Source organism: Nyctibius grandis, chromosome 5 (genome assembly GCF_013368605.1).
Source record: "Nyctibius grandis isolate bNycGra1 chromosome 5, bNycGra1.pri, whole genome shotgun sequence".
Lineage (NCBI taxonomy): Eukaryota > Metazoa > Chordata > Aves > Nyctibiiformes > Nyctibiidae > Nyctibius > Nyctibius grandis.
The window spans coordinates 72,559,511-72,582,091 of NC_090662.1; the positions used below are offsets into that span (position 1 = coordinate 72,559,511).

At 39.1% G+C, this 22,581-nt stretch overlaps 1 protein-coding gene across 3 annotated transcripts in view; it reads left to right on the forward strand.

Annotated features, from left to right (window-relative positions):
* ADIPOR2 (adiponectin receptor 2) overlaps positions 1 to 22,581 on the forward strand; it is a 46,889-nt gene that overhangs the window by 19,620 nt on the left and 4,688 nt on the right. For all 3 annotated transcript variants that reach the window (XM_068402067.1, XM_068402068.1, XM_068402069.1), the window contains exons 2-6: positions 4,148 to 4,383; positions 17,289 to 17,408; positions 19,258 to 19,429; positions 20,109 to 20,295; positions 21,355 to 21,542. In XM_068402067.1, the coding sequence (XP_068258168.1) occupies positions 4,216 to 4,383; positions 17,289 to 17,408; positions 19,258 to 19,429; positions 20,109 to 20,295; positions 21,355 to 21,542 (835 nt within the window). In that variant the 5' untranslated portion in view covers positions 4,148 to 4,215. The remainder of the gene's footprint in view (positions 1 to 4,147; positions 4,384 to 17,288; positions 17,409 to 19,257; positions 19,430 to 20,108; positions 20,296 to 21,354; positions 21,543 to 22,581) is intronic.

Here is a 22,581-nt window from a genome sequence, read left to right on the forward strand (position 1 = left end):
TAGGAGGAACATACTGGGAAGAGCTGGATGCTGGAGAGATTGCTTTGCTTAGGAGTAGTGGAGGGTAGTCTGAATATCCGGGACTGTGTTTTGTCCTCAAAAGGGAGTTACAGATCTCTTAAATTTAACTACAGACAGTACCCTTAGTGTGCTTTCTTTGCTTTGCTACCATGTGTTGTTTTTTAGCTTAGGTAGAAAACCAGTCCTCATGCCAGGTGAATTCTGGGAGGTTAGAAGAGCTGTGTCACTTATCCTGGGGAAGATCCAGGAAGATCTTACAAAAAATAGTAGCATCATCCTGTGATGCTTAAGTTTGTGTAAATACTCTTTCCTTGTTGTCTTGAGGAGTGAAACAGTGTCCTAAATGTGCTCTGTAACTGTGGACGTTGACTCCTCCAACACTGCACAATTGCAGTGAACTGCTGAAATAGTTTTGCCTTCTGATTCCGTTTTCAGAAAGATGACGAGTATCTGTCTACAGTGCGAAACTGGCACTGACTGTCCTTGCTGTGGGGTTGACTTCTTCTGAACTGGGGTGGAGTGAGCAGCTGGGAGTGATGACCACTGAGGCTATTGTAGCTTGTGTGGTGGCAGCAGCACGTTAAGTCTACTAATGGAGTGCTACATTTTGTGTTTATAAGCTGTGTTAGAGCTCTGGTAGTATTAAACTGGTAAGTCCTTTCTAAAAGCTGACAGCTTTTAGAAGTTTTCTGTATTAAAAAAAAAAAAACAACAAACCAAACTCTATGCTTTTCTCTGCTGGTGCTTTGCTCATCTGATTTTTAAACACAGCAGGAATTCACTGATTGATCTACATGCTGTTATTATGCTTATTATGTACGTAATCATTAAGTAGATTTTGAGTTGTACACGGCAACTTCCTCTTTAAAGGGAAGCTAGTTTTAATGAAAGCTTTTAGTTTGTTGCATGCTGCAAAAAAGTTAAAGGACTTAAATATAAGATTTATAATATCAGTGGAATGCAAAGCAAACTCTTACAAGACCTCAAGTGTTCTACAGCTTTCCATTTTCCAGTTTTAGTTTTCACAAACTTCCTAGTCTTAGAGACAGAATGGGGCAATAAGTCTCTTCATTCACAATGTTTCAACCACGGTCTTCTGGCCAGGTGCTACTGACCATACGTAGACTTCCTGTTTTCTTACGAAAAGGCATCCTAGTCATTCAGACACTTCACTGAACTGTGGAGTCATAGACACTTTGTATAGAAATTAAAGACTGTCTATGCCTTTCCTGTTCATAGTCTCAGACTGCTTTCCTTCACTTGTGAACAAGTAGTTCTGGCTGTTAGCACTTTTCTGTTGGCAACTCCATATTACATTCAGGCACGTGTTTTTGGCTTTTGTAGTATATTTTTAAAAAGGGCTAAAAACCAGTAGCGATGCTTTTGGACCGTCTTTTGGCTTGCTTAACTTTGCATGCTCAGTGAGAGCAAGCGTATTTAGCACTAAAAGGATCCTGCATGAAGGACAACATGGAGACATCTAGTTCATTGAGCAATTCCACTGTAATTTCAAGAAATGACAACTTCTGTTTATACAGAGCTCTAAAGTTCAACTCTTCTGCTGAATGCAAATCTCACTTGCTGGAGGTAAAATGCATCTTTTATTTTTAACCTTAATGATTGCTTGGCAGTGAGTGCTAATGAAGTAAATCTTCAAGGCCTAATTTAAGAAGTCTCTTGGCATTCTTGTATCTTCTCGTATTAGAAGAACCTTTTGCCAGCATCTTGGCCAAATGTGGTTAAGCCTGTTGTGTTGGTTGTTACTGTGTCTCTTTGAATGTTGCTCCCACAATGTCTCAGAGGTGATGTAAGGACATCCTCTTAGGCAATATAGCAGGTAATGCAGCACACAATGGCAATTCTATTGCTTAAAGCTGGTAGAAAGAAAAACTAGTAAAACTTGCTAGCTAAATGTCTAATGCAAATTGAACAATCCATGAAACTAACTATGGCTGTTTCAGCTAACTACTTGTTTGAAACGGGTGGAATATCAGGTAGGGGTGTGTGCATGTGTGTTTGTAACTGTTGTTTACAAACAGCTGCTTTGCTTACTTGCATTTTTTTGTTTTTAGCTTCAGCTTCAAATTCCTACAGTGTACTGTACTGAAATTAGTCTTTCGTAATTTGCCTTTTAAATTAAGACACCCAGGAAGTTTCATTTCAAACTCTAGGTCTTGTTGCATACTCTTTTCTTTCTTCCCTAGATCAGTGTTGTCAAATGGCAACGTGATGATGTCTTCATGTTTCTCGCATAAAAATAGAATTGTGAATTGGCTGCTTGAAATACGTCAAAAACAGTCAGGATTTCAGTTGTTCTGTGGCTTTCTAAATATTTGTTCTTGGTCTTAAAATCCACTTGCTCAACTTCTTTGTTGGCCTTCCTGTGTAATGTTGTTAAACCTTGGCTTAATTCTCATGGGGTGATAGTCCTGTGGCTTTTGTGTTTACCAGGTAAACAGCTGTGGCCATTTTAGATGTTACTTCTCAGACAGAGGTTACTGGCCCTGTAGTGGAGTTAGCAGGAAGGTGAGCATAGCATCTGCTCTGCTGTCATATTGTAAACTTACCTTCTTGGGTGATCAAAGCAGTGTGCCATACTGAACTTGGACAACTGAGGTATCATTTAGTTCTGCAAAGTCTGTTACCTGCTCGTTAGCAGCTCTCTCCTCTGGAGACTGCCAGGCAGCTGAGGGGTTATAAAATTACAAACTGCTGCAGCCAAAATTAACTATAGCACATTTGTCAGAGCTGAGAATTATCTTGCAGTGATCATATATAAATGAGATTAGTCCCTGAAAGGAAGGAGTACATTATTTATTGGCTTAGTGGAGGTGACATTTTATTACAAGACTGCCAATATCAATCCCCATTCTTACATTTTTAATTTGCCCTCCTACATTATGACAAAGTTCAGCATCTTTTATTGGGCACTAAAATGCCAATCTAATTATGCTTCCTGGCACGTTAAACTTGTTAGATGGGTTATCTTAATGTTATGTGTTAGTCACATCTAAGTACTTAGATGCCAGAATGACACCAAGTGATTAGTACAAAACGAATAGATTCTCATTCAAAGTGATTCTAAAGCCTCAGCTGAGCGCTGATTCATTCTGTTGGCTTCTGGAACTCTGATTTCAAAGTGCTCTGGCTCTTGTGCCTCCCAAGGCAACCGGTGTCAAACAGGTATCTCTTGACTGGCTGTTGAAGTGACCACCACACAGTGATGTGCAAAGTAAATAGGTAACCAAGAATACTCTTGGGTGAGGGCTCAGATTAACAGGTTGTCATGAGGTAATTTTCTGCAAATTTAATTTTTGGAATCTTGAGTTAAATTTACCCTGAATCCTTTTTGCAGTGTTATAAGGTAAAAATATACTTTTCTGAGTAGAAAATATGGGTTATGGTTTTCTGGGGGAATCAGTTTCTGATTACTGTGATGGAATGAGTAGTGTTTAAATCTGTCTGATCTAATTCCTTATACAAGTAAAGGTACAGACTCATTGCTAGCAGTAATTGTGAACATGTTAATTTAAGCAAGGGAAACATAATCACTGTGCGTGCTACTGCCCTCCATGCAGTCCGTCTAAAGTTAGTTGCTGCTTGAGCTCTGCTTGCTTGCTGCTGCCCAAGCAGCTGTACCAGTATTTAGCGTCCAAGTTTTGGTGAAACCTAGCCCAGATGATTGAGCTTGGGTATGAGCTTCATACTTACAAAATGCTGATAATTATAGAGGGCCTGTGATAAGTAGTTTGTTGGTAAATAGTATTAACAGCCCAGTGTTTGCAACTTTGTAAAAATAAAAATAATAATTCATAAAGACATCATTGTGCTTTTGTGATTTACTGTTTTATGGAGCTTACTTTCTATCATCTTTCAAAGTTGTGTTTTACTTGTGGTATTACAATGGTATTACTTGTGGATATGATGGTATTAGTGGTCACAAGATAAGAATTCATTGTCCAGCAGCGTAGAAGAAGTCTATATAATTGATCCTGCGGGAGTCTGGGCATATATAAAAGCAGTTGTCATAACACTTTGGTAGCTTTCAAGCATGCTTTTCTTCCAGCCAACTCTTACACTTTTCTTTTTAACTTCAATTTAATTACACAAACTGTTTGTCTTTCAGAGCCAACACATAATCAGCCAGACAGAACCAAGAGGAAGCAGAATATTTGGGAAGGCTCCCAGCATCTCATGAATGAACTAACGGAACTCGATAATGCTGGTTCTCCAGAGCCAGGTCTACGGCTCAGAAAAGGACACATGTCTGACACTGCAACAACACAGGCAGCCTTTGAAGAGGACAGCTCTGAGCAAAGGCTTCTTTTAGTGAAGCCACCTCTGTCTTCTGACCAGGAAAATGTAAGTTATATGATTATCTGTTAGGTTTGCTAGGAAAAAATGAGTTTTCATGTGAGTGCTTCAGTGCTTGGAATAAGTTCCAGAAATGTGAACCGTAAGCCTACAACCTCTTTATGCCTGCTAAATAATTGTAGTATAACCACTAAGATGCCAGAAACATTCAGTTGAATGTATGGGAACTTGAGTGACAAGACAGAGCATAAGTAAGTTTACCAGCTTTATATTTTTTATTCCCTTCTCAAAGAACTGGGACTCGTACTGGTTTATTATCTGCTGAGATGCTGCTAGTATCAAAAGATTTTTGTTCTGTAACTTCCAGTTAATTATAAGTGAAATGAGAAGATACATTGACTCTGGCTGAATGTAATTTGAACCTTGGCTAATTGCTATTGTTTTATAGATTAGGACAGAAAAATCTGTTTGCAAGTATTCTTGTTGGAAGAATGGCCATACTGGATTAGACGAAACATCCGTAGTGCACAGTGTCCTGTCTTGGACAGTAGCCAGTAACAGACTCATAAGGAAGAGTACAAGGATGGGGAAGCATGTTGTATTGCTTCCCTAGAACACTCTCCCAGCCTTTAGTAACTGGTGGCTAACAGATTTCCTGAGCCAGTGGCAATGTTTTTTACTTTTTAGTGCATGAGCCTTTGTAAATTTTAGCAGCCACAACATCCTGCGGAAAGACGTTCCACAGCTTAATTAGGTGCGGTATGCAGGTAATGTCTCCAAGCACTGGACAAAAGTACCTTCTGGTTAGAGTTTCAGAATTGTAATTAGTGCTTATCCCAGGATATATACAGATGGATATCAGCACAGTTAAGTGGAAGAGGCATTCTGCTTAGGCTCACTATTGAATTTATCACAGCTTAATGAGTTTACTGTATCAGCTCAGTTACAGCAACTGTGTGGTTTTAGCCAGCAGCAAAGACATGCTGGTGCTGCTTAAGGTAGCCTTCAATGCAGAAGAGCTGGGCTGTTGCTGTATTGCATTTGCCACAGATTCTAGGTGTGTGCATGGACCACTATCATGATTCAGCTGACATGAGAACCTGTATTAGGCTATCTAAACTTGATTAGTTTGAGCCCTTACTGAATTTAGTTTCAAGTGTCGTTGTAATGAGAAGTCAGAACAGGTGTTCATGGGTAATAAGCTAAGCCAATGCACTGTAAGTTGTACGCTGCTAAAACTTCTATAGGACATTCTCAGTGCCATGATAACAGGAAATACCCGGAGTCTTTTTCTTTGCGTTATGTGGAAGGTCATAAAGCGTGTGTATAAGGTGCAGAGTGTTAGCCAATAGCTGAATTTTCTAAGGTTAGAAAAAAAGTTGAATTGTACTAGCAGATATTTTGAACGTACATATGTTTATCTGACAGTGTACTTGGGATCATCTTTTTTGAAGGCTATTTTCATTCTTGTCTCTGACTTTCCTTGTTGAATAATGTGAGTTACCTGTTGCCTGCAGGTGGAATAGCCTGAAGTAAAAGCCCATAACTGATTATGGCCTATAATTCTTTCTGTACATTTGCTTAGCTGGATAGAAATTACTTGGATGACTCAAAGTACTTAATTTTAGAATTTTGGAAATAAAATGGTTAAAGTACTCTCATTTTCTCTTCTGCTTTTTCAGGCATTCTTAGCATGTGTTAGTCCCTTTTTTTGTGTGTGCTTGTTTTCATCCTTATGACAAAAGTATGTGTTTCTTTTGCTTTGTCTCACTACAAACATTTAGCTTTTTTGTATTTGATGTCTTCTCTCTTTCCCAGTCTCCTAAAATGCTGCCACAGAAATTTGTTTTTGCCATTTGGGCCTTGCTGTTCTGTCTTGAACTGCATCACTTTCTCTGCCTTGTATGGCCTCCTGCTTTTTTGACTTTTTTTCAGCCTAAACTTTTATTTGTGTCCTCTGTGACTTCTTGTTTTGAATACTGTGATATCTTTACATTTTTTTCTTAAAAGGTTGAATGATTGATGCTTCAGACGGAGCATCCCAAAGCACTCTGCTGTCAGAAGTACCAATATTAGCTTGCCAAATGGCCTTTATTATGTGACATACTGCAGTGCTGTAAATAATCTGGAAAAAACATTATGCTATATATCTTCCTCTGTCTTGTACAAGCCTCAGCACAGCTGTTATTCAAATGCCAGCTACGGTTCACTTTTTTTGCTCTCCTGTACATTCTGGCTATGTGCAGGTGCCTCAGTAGAGGTGACTTATTAGTTCAAAAGCATGATTTTCCTTTGGTTTTGAAGAAGTTCTTGTTTAGATAACAGTAATACAAGGTGGCGATAGTACTTGGGCACACAAGTGAAACAGCCTTGTAAAAGGACTTAAGTGGTACCTGCTACATTAGTATTCTAATGGCTAAATGCAACCATGTTGAAGCTGACAGTAACAATCAAGGAATTCCTATGTTGAAGAAGGAAAGTGGATGAGACCTATACAGTGTCTTGATGGTAGAACAACCATAGTCATTTAATGTGCTTTTAAATGCTCCTATGACAAGCTGATCATATTGACTTTCTTGAATATCATAATATAGATGTATACTAATAGATACGATACTTCCACAAAACTTGGGCCCAAGACTTGAGGTATTAGTGTAAAAATGTGTGTATTTTTATCCTGTGATAATATTACGTTGTTTACTTTTCCTGTTGCCTCCTATTACCCTATTCATATAATTACAGCTCCTTTATTTACATAAAATCTGCCCCAAACTCTCCTATACAAGATTCCTTTCCCTCTGCCTGCTAGTATATCCACTTTGTGCTCTACTTGTAGGAGGAAGCAGTCTGAGCTCTTAAGAGGTAGTAGTTGCTTTTGGTGAATTACTTTAATAGTCTTTTCTAAGGAGGTGTGTGGAAGCATACCATTCTGTTTTTCAGAATTATTTTCCATCTCCCCCACAGCTTGCATTATATACTATCTATTTCTAACTTTGATGGGCCAAAATGTTGGTCCTCTTTAGAAATAAAGCATCTTCATGGAAAAAAATGGAGATGGTATTAAGAAATCAAATTTAGCCCTAAAAGTTTTTTCTGAGGCCTTTGTCCTTGGCACCAGTAGCCTCCCTGGGTGGTTGCATAGCTGTGAACTAAAAATTACATTAAAGATCCTACTTTCTGTAAATTATGGCATTCACTGAATACATGCAGCAAAGATTTACTAGCTGTATTCAGCATGTGTATCCAAAGTAATAATAAAAGAGCTGCATCCTTCTGCCAGTGTTAAAATTATGGATCATATAAAAATCAATATCATTTTATACCTGAACCACTTAGTCTGTATTTTGTCCCATAACTCCATGTTCTCTCCTAGAGTGCATGTGTGTTCATAGATTATCCTGTCTTCCAGTATCTGTTCCAAAGAATAGATACACATCTTGCTATCTTGTTTGAACATGTAATTAGTGTAGTGGAAGATGAGTGGTGTACCTTCTGTGACTTTGAGAAATAGTGACCATTTATCTGAATGATAAGGATTTGGTGGTGAGAAAAGGATGTCAAGATGTGTAAGTCTTCTCTTTCTCTCAGCAGTTTAAACTTTTCCCTTCTCTAGTTTACATGTGCTGTGTATGTCCTGATAAGGCATTTTTCAGCAGGTGCTGCCCTCCAGTAGCATGCTGGATTGCCTAGCCTTTGGGACATCATCTTTTCTCCTCTTCTAGTGTTTCTGTGTCTCAACTGCCTTTGTAATTCCAGCAGTGATAGTTCCTAAAGAAATCTCTCTTACTATGGCTTTGTTAAGCTAACACAGTCAAATGAATGTGACTTCTTATAACCTGATGAATGGGTTCTATATGCAGCCCTAAAAATCTGTGCTTGACTCTTTCCTTTTATACTTTAATCTGTCAGTGACAGGAGGTAAACAAAAGAGCCGTTTTCTTTTCCTTTATTCCAATCATCAGGCTTTGGTGTTCCCGAATGATGATTCTTTTCATGCAGTTGAGCTGCATTGTGTAATTGTCCCGTGTTGCACCGAAATGCACCCATGAGATGAAGACCTGTTGCTCTGAACTGTTTGATACCTCCTCCCAAACCCTTATGGTATGTTATGTGTAGCTCTCAAGTCATCTGAATGGACAGAAGAAATTTGGGCAAATACTCATCTAGATCGCTTCTCAGGGAGCGTGGGTTTTGACTTCGAGTGGAACTTACTTGACCTCTGACAAATTTCGTGAGCTGTAAGAGTCTTTCTAGAGCATAAATACCGAAGTGAACTGAAGGAGAGAGGCAGAGGATGTAACAGATTTGCATGTTCAAAAGAAAAGTTTTAGAATAATTGAAAGGTGAGCAAATGACTTGAGGCTTTTAACTTGAATCATAGAACTTAGAGCCTTTTCTGTTACAGAAGTGTGTACCTATTATCTAAAAAGATAGCTCTGGTATTAACAGAAGGGTGCATGTAAATTCATGGAATTGTCAGCTTGTCTTTGTGGTGCACGCTACCTGAGTGAAAAAGATTTAGGTGAAGTCTGAAGGCCAAAGGTAGACATTTGAGCCTTAAGAATAGTCTTTCTGGAGCCAATATTCGTAAATTCTGATTGCCTTAAATTTTATCCTTTATAGATTTACTTGCAAGTTTCTTGCACAGTTTGAAATCATATCACTTTATTTTCAATCTAGCATTTTACTATTGGTACTTGGAGTTATGATTAAAAACTTGGCGTCTGCATCTGTATTTGCCTTCTTCCTGCATTACGTTACAGGTTCTGTTGGTAGAGGTTGTCTTCTGAGTGTGTATGGGAGAGACCTGGCATTACAGAATTTGAGGTCCCACCAAAGCACGTTTGCTTTTGTTTTAAAGCAGATGATGTTCAAAATTTGTTCTGTAGACTTCCTTATCACCTCTTCCTTTCCTCCATTTTTGCAACTCTTGGGAAAGAATGTTATTTCTTTGAAAGCATGTGAACTGGCATTTTACTTCAGGTCACAAGATCTTAACATCTGAATTTCTCCTTCACTTGCTGTTCTAAGTACTGGAAGTAATGCATATTTTACTCAGAATGCTAGTCACTGAAGTAAGTGCTTGAATCTGGTATCTTTCTCCTCAAATATGCCATATGTTTTTTTGTACAGCAAAGCATTTTTGGATACACAGAGCAGAATATCTCCAAGTATTTCCCACTTAAACAGTATGAAGATGTGATACATCTATGGAGATAGTTTCCAGGCTCCACAGGCTTGAGTTGGTTGGATGCTGATGCATCCTTCGCTGTTGATGTGCCTGGTTTAACAGGCTTTTAGAGCTTGAATGTCTGCAGAAAAGACAGAAACTGGTGACCTAGTCAACCGTGAGTAGACAGTATTCTGCCCAGAAGGCTGGCAGCATGTGGGAAATGGCCATGTCTCTGTGTCTGCCCTGTCTCCCAGAAAACTCTCTTGTGAATTAACACAAAAGTTGTAATAGATTGTGGCTGGTTGGGTTGCAGCTGGGTTGAACTGTCTCCTATTAGTCTGGAGGGTCTTGGCTCTTTGAGAGGGGAAGTGTTGGTACTCTGCTGAGTTTGCTGCCTGCCAGCTGGTTTGTAACCATTGCTTGCTGTGCCCTGTGTTGAAACTAGCAGAGGGAGGGAGTGGTTTTGTTTATAATTCACTGGCACAACTGTTTCCCTGGACAAGGGTTAGATTCCACAGTTTTTGCCTTTGTTCTCCTTGAGATCATATCCGCCTGATTTGCGCAGCAATGGGGGATGTGATGGCCTTTCACAGTGATATAAGAGAAAATAGTATTGTGCTGGTGGATTAACTTGTATCTTCCTCCAGCTGTTTTAGATTGATTGACTCTGCTCTTTTGTTAAGTTTAGCAGTACACTTTCAGTCTCTGTTTATTTTTTTAACAGAGCATTTTTTCCATAAGCCCAGCATGCTTGTTTTCTTTTTCTGCTGTCAGAATTAACAATGACAAAGGAGTAGAAAATGGCACATGAAAATCTTCTGTAGTAGAAGTAATTTCTACAGGCTTTTCCTCAAAGTGTACTGATGAGCACGTGTGGGCACTGAGGTCTTTGGTCCTTGTGAAGTTCTGGACATTGACAGAAAATCAGTAGTTGCTATTGCTTAGAGATTCAACAAACCCTTTTTCATCTGAAGATATTTAACGAGGGAGCTAGTTCTAATAAAGGTGTATTAGCAAGGTTGCTGAAGCCAAAATGTGACTTTGTCCTAGGACAATTTGGTAAACAAGTGTTAAATGTTAGTGCTTGTTTTTAATGAGTGCCAGCAAGCAGTCACCCATGACCAGTTGTATAAAACTGTTTGCAAGTGCTGTATTAAATGGAGTGTAGCTTTTATAAGAAGGTGACCTACAAAGGAAAAATACTAAACTCCAGGAACCTTGAAGTACTTAACATTTTGACCAATAGGCTGAAAGGGTCTTTGGCACAGTGCTAATGAAAGACTTTTTTTTGGTCCGGTGACAGCACAAACAGCTTTGCACACCCTGCTTAGAGGGTGAGTGTAGTTAGCCCTTTGGAAACCGTGGTGTGTCTATGTTTACAACCCTGTCAGATTAAGAGAGAATGTAAACTCTAAATGACAAAAGCTGTTATTTTAAAATAACTTGGTATGTGCAAAAGTTAGGGGAAGTCGGGGAAAGTTTTAAGGTGCTGTGCTTTTCCAGTTAATTACTTACAATCCAAAGAACTTAAGCTGATGAAATTCTGAAAAATGTGCAACAGGCCTTTAGGAGAAATGGCATGGCATGGCACCGTCTATCGTTGCTTTCCCCTTACGAAAGACCGGTTGATAAAAGGTCAGTTGACAGAATGGGCACAGAGGAGTTGCTGAAAAAAGCAATCTGGCTAGCTGAAAAGGATGTTACAGGACTGCGATTAGAAAAATAGCATTTTTGTATTATAGCCTTGAACATATCTTGGCCATTATGCTGAATGCTCTCGAGTTACCGAATCTGGCATGTTGCCCCAAGAAACAATAAATGACTTGAATGTCATGTTAAACACTATTAATCATTCATCTGATGAGATCAAGATAAACAAGAGCAAAAACTCCAGGTCATGTCTAGACTTTGTGACTTCAGTTTAATATGGGGGATAACAGTGGTATTGTAAATGCAGTGACATATGTTTTCTAACTTGCATTTTAAGAAGAGAATTGTATATAAGTACTGAGTCATACAATATCCCACAACTTGGTGTTAATCAAGACGTTTGCTTTTTCTGAACTATCTTACCTGTGTTACAAAGATTTGTTCATACCAAGGCAGAGTTCTGTCAGGGCATAGATGAAGAAGAGAGTGGGTGAGCATCTATCAGCAGCTGAAGGAAGCAACAAGAACATTAGAACAGATTCGGACTGCATCATGCTTTGGAAATTCCTGTGATGGTAGCTTTAAGGCGCTGGTAACATCTTGATGGTGAATTGGCATCACAAACAGCTGAGCTTTGAGACATGGGACTTCATTAACTCCAGAGCTTAATACTGCATAGGTATGTGCATGGTCAGTTAGGCCCTTGAGTAACGGAGTGATGACTGTCCAAAAAGGAACCCTAGCACAGGAGAGTTCTGCCCTTTTTGGGGGTTTAGGAGACTTGTATTGCAGTTACTAGTGTTACTGGTTAATGCGTGCACTTCTTGTTCTGCATCAAATACCATATATGCAACCGATGAAAACTGTCAAATTTCTGAAAGTGCAGTCCTAAAAGCTGCTGGAAATTTTGAGAACAGAGAAGCCTATTGAAGTGATCATTAGTTTAACTTTCCTTAATCCATGCCTAGCTAGGTTCTTAGGATCCTTTCTACTGATGAACACTACAAAAAGAGGGACTGGAGATCATTTGGCATCCAACTGATGTGTGTTGAAAAGAAACTTGGCCTTCCACATGATCCACAGAAAGTATTCTGTAGTGGATCTCAGTAAAAACGGGAGCTGATTCTCCCTTTGTTTCTGTCACGCTAGCTTGAGCTCCTTAAATCCCTTGGTTGTCTGAACCAACTTTATTACATAATAGGAAGTTTACCTAGCAAAAATGTAATTTCTGCCAGATTAGTACTGGATCATCTAATCAATGCAAGGATCAGAGAGGTGCCAGAAGCAGTGTAAAGGAAGATAGGGGTGAGGGAGAAGAGGACCACTTTTGAGAGAGTGAACTTCTTAGGTAGCTTCATTGAAGTCTGACTTAAGTTTCAATTTGCACACTCTACTTGAACACAAATTGATGAAGTTTTCTAGCAAAATTGCAGTCTGAAGTGATGAACAAGAGCTTGCTTGTCATCTGTGCAAGTAGTAGTCATGTGCAAACTCTCAAACTTTCTAGAAATCTTTAAACTAACATCAAGAAACTACAGAGGTCAAGAAACTACACTTTTACCACTTGAAGTCCAGAGAACCCAACTTTCTCAAAAGTGGGAAGAGGGTTCCCGGAGTCTTTTTCTACCGTTGTGACTTGACTTCTGACAGGCTTTTCCACAGGAAGGGCATTAATAAACAGTGTGTCTGTTAACAGATTTGAGAGCGATAGTATAAAAACTGTTAATCTATGTGAGAAGGATAAGCTGTTGCAGCAGACAAGAGAAGTTTATTGCATTTACTAGAGCAGGTTTTACTGCCGTTTTGTCTGTAGCGCAGGGTCTTTGGCTATGTGATCTGACTTTTTTGGACTGTACTCAGGCAACAAATTCTTGTCCTAAATGTAAACTATTTTTTTTAAACTTTTGTGCCATTGCTATAAGAGAGTGAGATTTTAAAGTTAAAATAAACTGATTTAATGATGGGCACTGTGCAATTGGGCTCTTAGGTTTCTCGCTCTTGTTTGCTCTCGTGCTCTAAGTCTTGGTTTTGGCATTAAACCTTTTCTATCCCTACCAAAGCACACTCTGAAATTCTTGTTTAGCAGATGATCTGTCCCTGGAAGTGTGTTGCCTGGAACTCTGTACAAAGTGGTACAATTAAGTTTCTTTTACCTTCTTGTCTATCGCTGTTATCACAAAAGAATCTGGAAAACTTACCAAAATAAAGTGAATATGAATAAACCAGTAAAATTATTTTCTTCTGGCCATTGTCACTTGTCCTTCAGGTTTAGTTTATTCTCTGGTACCATTATTCAACTTGGGATGCATTTATACTTCTGTTGTATAATTTCCATCTCATTAGGTAACTGTACTATGTTTGTTGGTAGCCTTAACACTCTATGAATTTGCAAAGGGGGTGGGATTAAAATTGGAAGGATTGTTTGGCATTTCCATAGAATTAAGTGTCCAGACCCTCTAGAATATAAGTATACAGAAGCCATGATTTCTGATTTGTATGAAAGACTGATTCTGCACAATGCTGCATATGTGCGGCAGAAGAATGACAGCTGATGATTGCAACAAGTTTGCTTGTTACAAGTGAATGAAAGTTTTTATTTTAAGATATGCTAATATGCTCTGAAGACTTCACAGAATCATTTAGTCAAAATTTGAGACTGCTTTTAAAAGAAATTGAGTAAGATGACATAAAAGAACATCTGAAACATTAGCCGAGTGAAAATCCTTTTGGCCAATGATCTAGAAAGTACAAAGGCAAAAACTGTTCTGGAAGCACTTGGTTCAGGATATATCATACCGCATTAAAAGTGGGAGTATCAGAGTTTTGTTCTGGGCTCTTTTTTCTTGCATGGTCTTAGGCAAGTGAGATTATTTACCCAGTTTTAAAATGTGGTTCAGTGGGTAGAACTTAGAAATAGTTGAAAACAGGTCCTTAAAGCATGTACTTGCTTATGTTGTTACATTACATTCTAGAAGTATTCTTGAATTTCTGATATGATCAGCCAAACAAGAGAGGATATGGGAATCCTACGATATGAAGGAACTTGTCACAGTGGAAATTTTACAACAATATCCCTTCTGAACAGAAAAGTGGTATTTTTTCCCTTTAGTCAATATCTGAAGAATTGAAGGTCAATAGACTCCTTTAGATTTCCAGATGAAAACTGGCATTGGTGTTGCACTCCAACTATAGATTTCCAGCTTCCAAGCAGCACAGTTTACTGTTCTTTCTAATGGGATGTTACAGGAAGGAGTCGAGAGAGGACAGACGTTCCAGAATGGACCTCATTTTGCCTCCTTAGCAATAAAAGGGCTAAGAAGCTGAGGTTTATTTTTTTTTTTCCCTTGAATGATAATTTTGCAGTTTAATGGCAGGAAAGAGATAGTAAAATCAATTTCATTTTCTGGCAGTAATCTGGACTGTATATATGATATGAATTCTTTTTATCACTGAAAGAAGCTCAGTAATGATTTGTTTGTAGGCATGTTGCCAAAATGCAAAGATTTTGGACTAGTTCATAAATAGCTGTGCTCTTCGAGCTTTACAGTCTGTTCAAATTTAAACCTTCCCATCATTCTAGAAATGGGAGTATGTGGAAAGGGGGAAATGAACATTTTTTGGCTTTGAGTCACTGGGCAGCCTGCAATGAATACAGGCTTTGATTACATAAGGGACCTTTTTTCCTTCAGTCCACTCAGTTTTGTAAATTGAGGATTTCTAACTTGTTCACCCCATTCCAGCTGGTCATTGTGTGGTTCTGGGGTGGGAATTCTAGGGTAGCTAAAAGGCATAGCAGTGCTTCTTGTGTCAAGTACATTGGAAGGTAAACACCAGCCTTGCTTTTCTGTAAGACGTGTTCCTGGGAACTGAAGATTTCTTTGATTTGTAAGATTGTGCAGACTATCACGAGCATCTTATCCAGACCCCCATGGCAGGGGGCTTGGATCTTTAAAGGTCCTTTCCAACCCAGACCATTCTATATTTGTATGACCTTGAGTTAATTATTTATAACATTGAAAACTGAGAATCCTAACCACAGAGATCCATTAGTAGAAAAAGCCAGTAAAATTGACAGTCTGGGAAATAATGTCACTGAATGTTGTTGAGTCGGAGTGAAACTAAATTTGTTTTTTGTTAATACACTTGCTGGTCCAACAGAGGACATGCCTATTTTAGAAGAATATTAAACCTATTTACATCTCCGTGTTGCCTGATGCTTTCCTCAGTAGAATTAATGGGATAATCTAGGCAGTGAGAGTGTATTTAATACTGTCTTATACTGCTATAGGATCTGCCTAGAGCTGATCAATATTTATATCAATCTTCTGCTATAAAATATGAAATCATTGCCCAGACTTGCTCGGAGGGGGTGTTAACTGGTATGATAAATGAAGGCGAGTAGATAGTACAAGGGACATGGATTAATGTGCAAAGATTCATTTAGTCAATCAAGTTGTCCTAGTGTGGACAAATGTGAGGTCATACATAAAATCTGAAGAATGTACACTATGTATTACGTAGCAGAAATCTGCATTCTGGATAAGCAAAAATTGGTTCAAGAACTATGTGGTGGGGGGACCTCTTCAAAAGATGAAGCCTCAGAGGCTGCCGCAAGCCTCGGTTACAAAAGCAAGTATTAGCATGTTATTTCTCTCTCTCTCAAAAAAACAAAAATATTGAAGAATCTAGATAGCTCACTGTAGGTTGGAAGAAGTCTCCTTTTATTTATTAAAAAAATGAAAGTTTAAAGCAGCTTGTTCAGTTAACTTATTGATGGAAATAGTTAATAAGGCCTTAGTCTAAGGAGAGAGCTGTAAAGTGGGACAAATGCACAGCCAGATCTGATCTTTGACTCAAAGTTCAGGACATTAACCTAAACATTACTGATAATAATTCATAGATAAAGTATATGAGGTTATGTACTAGATTCTCAGTCACTTTGGATGGCATTACTGGTAAGTAATCTTGATTTTTAAATCTTGATTTAATCAATTGTTAACCTTAATATGGGAATAGGAAGGAGAAAAAGTGTTGTGGCTTTTAATATGGAGGAGGCCAGTCTCCATACAGCCTCCAGGGCTTTCTTGGCTTGGTCACGAGGTGCGTGGCAGCTTTCTGTGTCAAGCCTGAAGGGTACAAAAGGCTTTCTCTCTTTTCTTGCTTTCTCAAACTTGTTTACCTTGGAAGCTGAAGTGTTGAATGGAGTCTCTGATGGGCCAGGAGCATTGTAGTAAGCAAACAGGAATGTGAAACTTCTGTGGCCCCCCCTCTGCTTTTTTTCCTAAATGGAAAGCTAGAGAGTATCATAATACGTAGATGATGTGATAAGTCAACACAGGGTAGAAAACTACCAAACCCTGTTCCTATAAAGTTGTTAGAGATGTGTACCAGCTGAATACCTGGGCTCTGTGGTGTTTTTTTTTGGTTTTGTTTTCATAATTCTCTCTGCATACCTTGGGGATATGGATGTTTCTCTTTATTTTAATTTTACTTAAAACTCTGATGTCTGTTACTGCCTTTCTTTGATAACTTGCCTTTGTCTAACTGGCAAAAGTTTCATACTAGTTTCTGAAATACTTTGAAAGTCAAACAAATGAGTAAATGTCCATTACTGGATTATGAGCTGAACAGAAGCGTCGGTTAAACAGAACAGATCTTCAGATTTGAACTAAAAATTGAGGTGAAGCATTTATAACAAGGTAAATGGATTCCTCTTCTTGGCTTGCCTTTTATTATCCTAAAATGCCAGATACGTTATAGAGGCATTAAGGCAGGCATAGTGACATTGAAACATAAAATAGGAAGTAATCCTTCCCTAGACGTGGGTAGGCTGCAAGCCACAGACTCCATATCTGGGCTTTAATGAGGCGTAACTTACGGAAGAAGACTGCTTTCTTCCAAACCTGGTGAAAACGTGTGCAAAATGGATTAGACATGTGAGTTGTTCTCAGATACCTAAGAATGTAGTAACTTTTTTGCTGGTTCTTTTGAATTCCTTCCTCAGTGCTGTACAAGGAAAGAAACCTTCTTTATTTGCCAAGACCTCAAATCATAGTTTTGGGTGGAAAACAACATCACCTTTCTCTGTTCATCTTTCTACAAAGCATCTTCTCTCTTTTTCCCCCTCCAGTGTTCTGAGGATTATAAACACAATGATGAGTCACCTCAAGAAGACGAAGGGTTTATGGGTATGTCACCTCTTCTACAAGCCCACCATGCTATGGAGAGAATGGAAGAATTCGTGTGTAAGGTAAGGGCATGTGGAAACTGCTGAAGTAGTTTCCCTTTTTAGGAAGCTGCAGCAACTGTGCTACTAATGTAGGGAGAGCAGGTACATAGCATCCCTGAATGGGCATCTCTTGTTATAACTAGTAACACTACGGTTTCTTGGGATCTCAGTCTGTCATAAATGAATAAATTGTAAAGCATGGAACAACAGGGATTACAAAGGAGGCTCTAAAGCTGATCATGCAACTGAGGAGTCTCTCTTGAGGAATACCTGAGTGCAAAGCAGAATAAGAGCCTTCTGATTCAAGGCTCTTTAATTTACAAGGTAATTTTTTTCCAGGTTTCTTCAGTCTTGCAAATATTTTGCTTTTCCAGCACTATTTGCATCTATTGTAGAATAAGCTTGGTCCCTTACTTGAAAAGAAAACAAGGCTGTATTAAAACTTATTATTAAATCTCAGTAAATCCATTGTAGATTTTGTAATTGCTGACCTTGGCTCAGTTTTTGCTACTTTTTAAAGCCGTGGGGCTGTATCAGTCTCTGTCCCTCCTTTCTTGGTGAAAGGAGCACTGCCCCTTTATATACTTGTCCTGCTGATTTTACGATCTATTCTTCGGTGTTTTTACAGAGGGACCCTAGTTGCTTGGTCTTATTTTGTGTGTGAGTTGTTCTTTTGAGTGGTTTGGGTTTTTTATTTACTACGCGTTTTTTTCACCCTTTTAGGTGTTCTGTATAGTGTGGATTGTGTAAAATGAATTCCCTCGTGCTGTTCCTACCTCAGTTCAAATTTTTGGTTCATGAAGTAAACCAGTTATTTTCCTGTTTAATGTATTTAAGAACCCAACCTTTAACTGTGTTGGTTATTCTGATTAGTTTTGTTTTGCTTCCATGAAGGAGTGTAGAGAATTGATTTAAAAACACTGGGCTGTTGTTGTTGAAACTGAAATAAGAATGTAGCTTTTTAAACTTAGTGTTTCAGGATTCTTCAGGCTCGCTCCTGTATTACTAGCCAGACGACAAATCCAAGGAACACTGCAGAAACAACCCCGGTACATAAAGCAATTCCCTGATACCCCTCTGCTTGACAGTGCTGCTTCTGAAGCCAAACTGAAGACTACATGTATCTTATGTTACTGAAGCAGCGCTAAGAACACCTGTGCACACTTTTTTGTCCATTTGGAACCAGCTGCAAGAATAGATGTGTGCACATATGCTCTCTCTCCCTTTAAAGAAGAAATATGATGGAATTGAGTGTCATGGATCTATTGCCTTAACTGATCTGTCATCATTTGTTTTGGGAGTGTGGGAGCATTTTTCTTCCAACCTGGATAATGGGATTGGACACTTCTCACTGGGCTCTTGCCACTTCAGGCTTTCTGGCCCGTATTAGTGCTGATGGGTAGCTTTTTGCTAGACTGCCCCAAATACTAACAGATAATCTAGTCAGAGTGGCTTGTGGTTGGAAGAACAGGCTTTTACTTATTTATTTATTGGAGAGAAGTAGGTGTAGGCTTCTTCAATTAAATGAAAAGGATGATCTATGAAAGTAACAGAACATGGAAGTGAATTAAATACTTTCCCTTCATTAGCAGTAAAAAAGCTCAATAGCTTTCCTGTTCAATGAAATACTAAAGTATTTCTTTCTCTGGTGGTACAGCTCAACGTCATAATGATATAGTTTGGAACAGGGAACAATGACTTAAGCATTATATTTCAAGTGTAAAGCCTTTTCCCCAGAGATGTCCCATCAACCCTTTTGTGTTTACTGTACTCATAGATTAACACTTTTACTAATATGGGTTTTCTGACTTTTGCCGTACATCAGTGGAACTCAATTCCCTTCATTTAACTAAAATCTTCCAACTTCTAGGTATGGGAGGGCCGATGGAGAGTCATTCCCCATGATGTTCTGCCTGACTGGCTAAAGGACAATGACTACCTGTTGCATGGACACAGACCACCCATGCCTTCCTTCCGGGCTTGTTTCAAGAGTATCTTCAGAATACATACAGAGACTGGTAACATCTGGACACACCTTCTAGGTATTTTCAGCTTGCTCTAATGCTAATTGGCTTCATTGCTCTATTTCTTTTGAGAGCAAGATAGAAGGGGGTGCAGGGTGGTCAGCATTATCATTCCATTAGTAACCTGTTAAATTAACAGGTTGGTATCCCTCTCATAATTTTATCTCACCAGGGCTGGATGGGACTTCCTTAATTATGGCATTCAATACAAATGAATGAATTAAAAATTTCCCGATTGTTAATAAATTACCAGTAGGTATTCTTTTTCCCCAAGTGTGTAGGTGTTAATAGAGATCGTATTTCTTGCCACAGGAACACACTTAAGTTGCAGCTTGTATGAGTGGTTTTCAGCTTGCAAGGAGCCTTGAAGAGAAAGGGTTTCTTTGAACTATGCCCTTCTTTTTACATTTTGCGACAGATTTTTTTGTTGTTCTAGAATGTCCAACTAGTTGTCGGGCATCTTGCAAAACAAGTAAAAATGTTACAGAGTCCATGCAAGTCTTTATTGCGTCAGTCTGAGACAGAAATACAGTTGGAATGCATAACTGAAGTAGGGCAGTACTTTATTCTGCATGTGTGCTGCTGGTTGTCATGCAGCTCCTACGTTTAGTGCACCTGTACATTAAAGTCATGCTTTTAGAAAGAAAAGCTTTTGGTATGCATGAACACGACACCTTTCTGCCTTACTGTTTTTCAGGATGTGTGTTCTTCCTTTGTCTGGGAATCTTCTACATGTTCCGGCCAAACATGTCCTTTGTAGCACCTGTCCAGGAGAAAGTGGTTGTTGGATTGTTCTTCTTGGGAGCCATACTCTGCCTCTCCTTCTCGTGGCTCTTCCACACAGTTTATTGCCACTCAGAAGGTGTTTCCCGGCTCTTCTCCAAGTAAGTGCCTAGAGGACAGGGTAGACCAAATAGGAAACAGGAGGGAAAACAGGATTGGGATTTATGCCTGGAGCCCCAGTATAGGAGTTGTTCATTACGTGACTGCATGTACTTTGGAACAGAGTTGAGCAGAGATCAAATGCAGCTTCTAATTATTGTTTCAGCATGAGTTTTTGTGCTGTCGTTTTAGTCTTAAAACTCCTTCATTTTCTGCTGTTTGGCAGGCGTGTGCATGCATCTTGCTACTGTAAGTAATATACCTAGGGCTTAGTTGCAGGACTTTGAATTTTTAATGCAACTGTCACTTCTTGTTATTTCAACTATTTTGAGTAACTTTGAGTCTTAAACTTATGTAAGACAGCTCCACAATGTGTATCAAGATGTCTTGGTCTTTTGGTTTTACTACGCGTTCTTTTTTTGGCTGACTGCTAAATATCTCGTATTTCCAAAGATGACTCAACCTAGGATTGCGTAATCTGCAAGACCACCTCTAAAGTAACTCTGCAATTAAAATCCCCTACTGAAAAATTAACTCCATCATATTTTGTAGGAGCATTTTGTGAGGGTGTGGTAAAAAGCAATGGCTGTAGGAATTCCTTTTCTTCACTGGTGTATAGAAAAACAGCGTGGTTGAAAAATTGCAACACTCCCCAGTGGTCACTTAAGCTGATGCCTAACTAACTCATACTTGTCAGATACTAAAGTGTTTGTGTTGGCTGTGCTCTCACAACATACTGTGTGCCCTTTTTTTGTGTTCAGAGCACTCTTGTACTGCTTTTTTCCTCATCTGAACCTTAAATCTGAGTTTCCTTCAAAAAGCTTTGGTCTAAAGGCTGCTGTATGTCTGTCCAAAAATGGCCTTATTAGCTGTCTCTCAAGGTAATCCGTTACTGTAGGAGGGCATCGGTGGAAGAGTTGCCATCAGGAAGTAAGTTGCAATAGTGAGAATAACTTCATTTTGCAGTGAGAAGTAGACAGTTGGTCTACTAAAGAGAGTGTTGGTACGAGGACTTCCAAAGGTTCGCATTTCTTATCAAACTGATTTTTGTTTCCTTCTAGGCTGGATTATTCTGGCATTGCACTTCTCATAATGGGCAGCTTTGTACCGTGGCTGTATTACTCCTTCTATTGCAACCCTCAGCCTTGCTTCATCTACTTGATTGTGATTTGTGTTCTGGGCATCGCAGCCATAATTGTCTCACAATGGGACATGTTTGCAACCCCTGAATACCGGGGTGTAAGGGCAGGTAAGACCTGAAGTTAATTGTTTTGCTTCTTGACTGCCTTTACTCCTTCCTACTTGCCGCTTGAAAAAAACTGTCTTGGGAAGACTTAAGGGAGCTTTATTTTATAGAGAGCTAATATTCTTGGATTGGGAGCTTGATGGGTTTTCTTTCAGCATTGATTATAGCCAACTGGATGCACAGATAAGGGCTGGTGCAAGTCCGGGAAGTGCATTCCTGAAAGGGACAGTAACACACGCAGTAGGAAAGGTAGTGCGAAGTATTTCTAGCTGTATCTAGCAAATTTGCTCTCAAAAAATGACTGACTGCTTGGTGTGTGTATGTGTATATTCCTTCTACTGTTTGTCTTGTTTTTGTAATACTAGGCTCAGACACTAGCAAATCATTGAATGATTGAATTAATCTGAATGATTTGCCTGGGTAAAACACATATTTAAGACAAAGAGCCTAGTTTCTCTCTTCACATGATCAAAAGAACAAAAACAGATTTGGTTTCACGTTCTGAGGTAGGAAGAAAGAGAAAGCTTTAGGGGGCAGCTATGGAATCTGAACACAGCTGGGTTGAGTGGTAATATTTCTTGTTACTTACCCTGCACATGCTGTCTACGGTAAATCTAGATTTCCTGGACAAGCTACAGGTGTACCTTCAGAGAGTTCAGCCTTCCAAACTTAAAATCTGAATGGGACATGATTATCCCTGTCCCCCCTCTCCCTGCCCCCCCCAACTTTTTTTTACAAAATTTCTGTACTTGCTGCTAAAATCTAAATGAATAAACCATGGTCTCGTATATGGCAGTCAGATGAGCCTCTGATACTACTTGTACAGTATATGATAAATAATCTCTTTGTTGTCTCTCCTTGTCCTGCTCTTGAAAGATTATGGTGAAGTGAGATGTAGTTCGTGTAGTCTCAGTGCCCTCTACAGTCCAAGCTGTGTAACTGGCTTAAGGTACATTACAGCTGGCAGACACTATTATTAAATGAAATATTTTGGTATCTGCTGGAACATATAACTAAGTAGCTTCTGGTATATGAAGGAAGT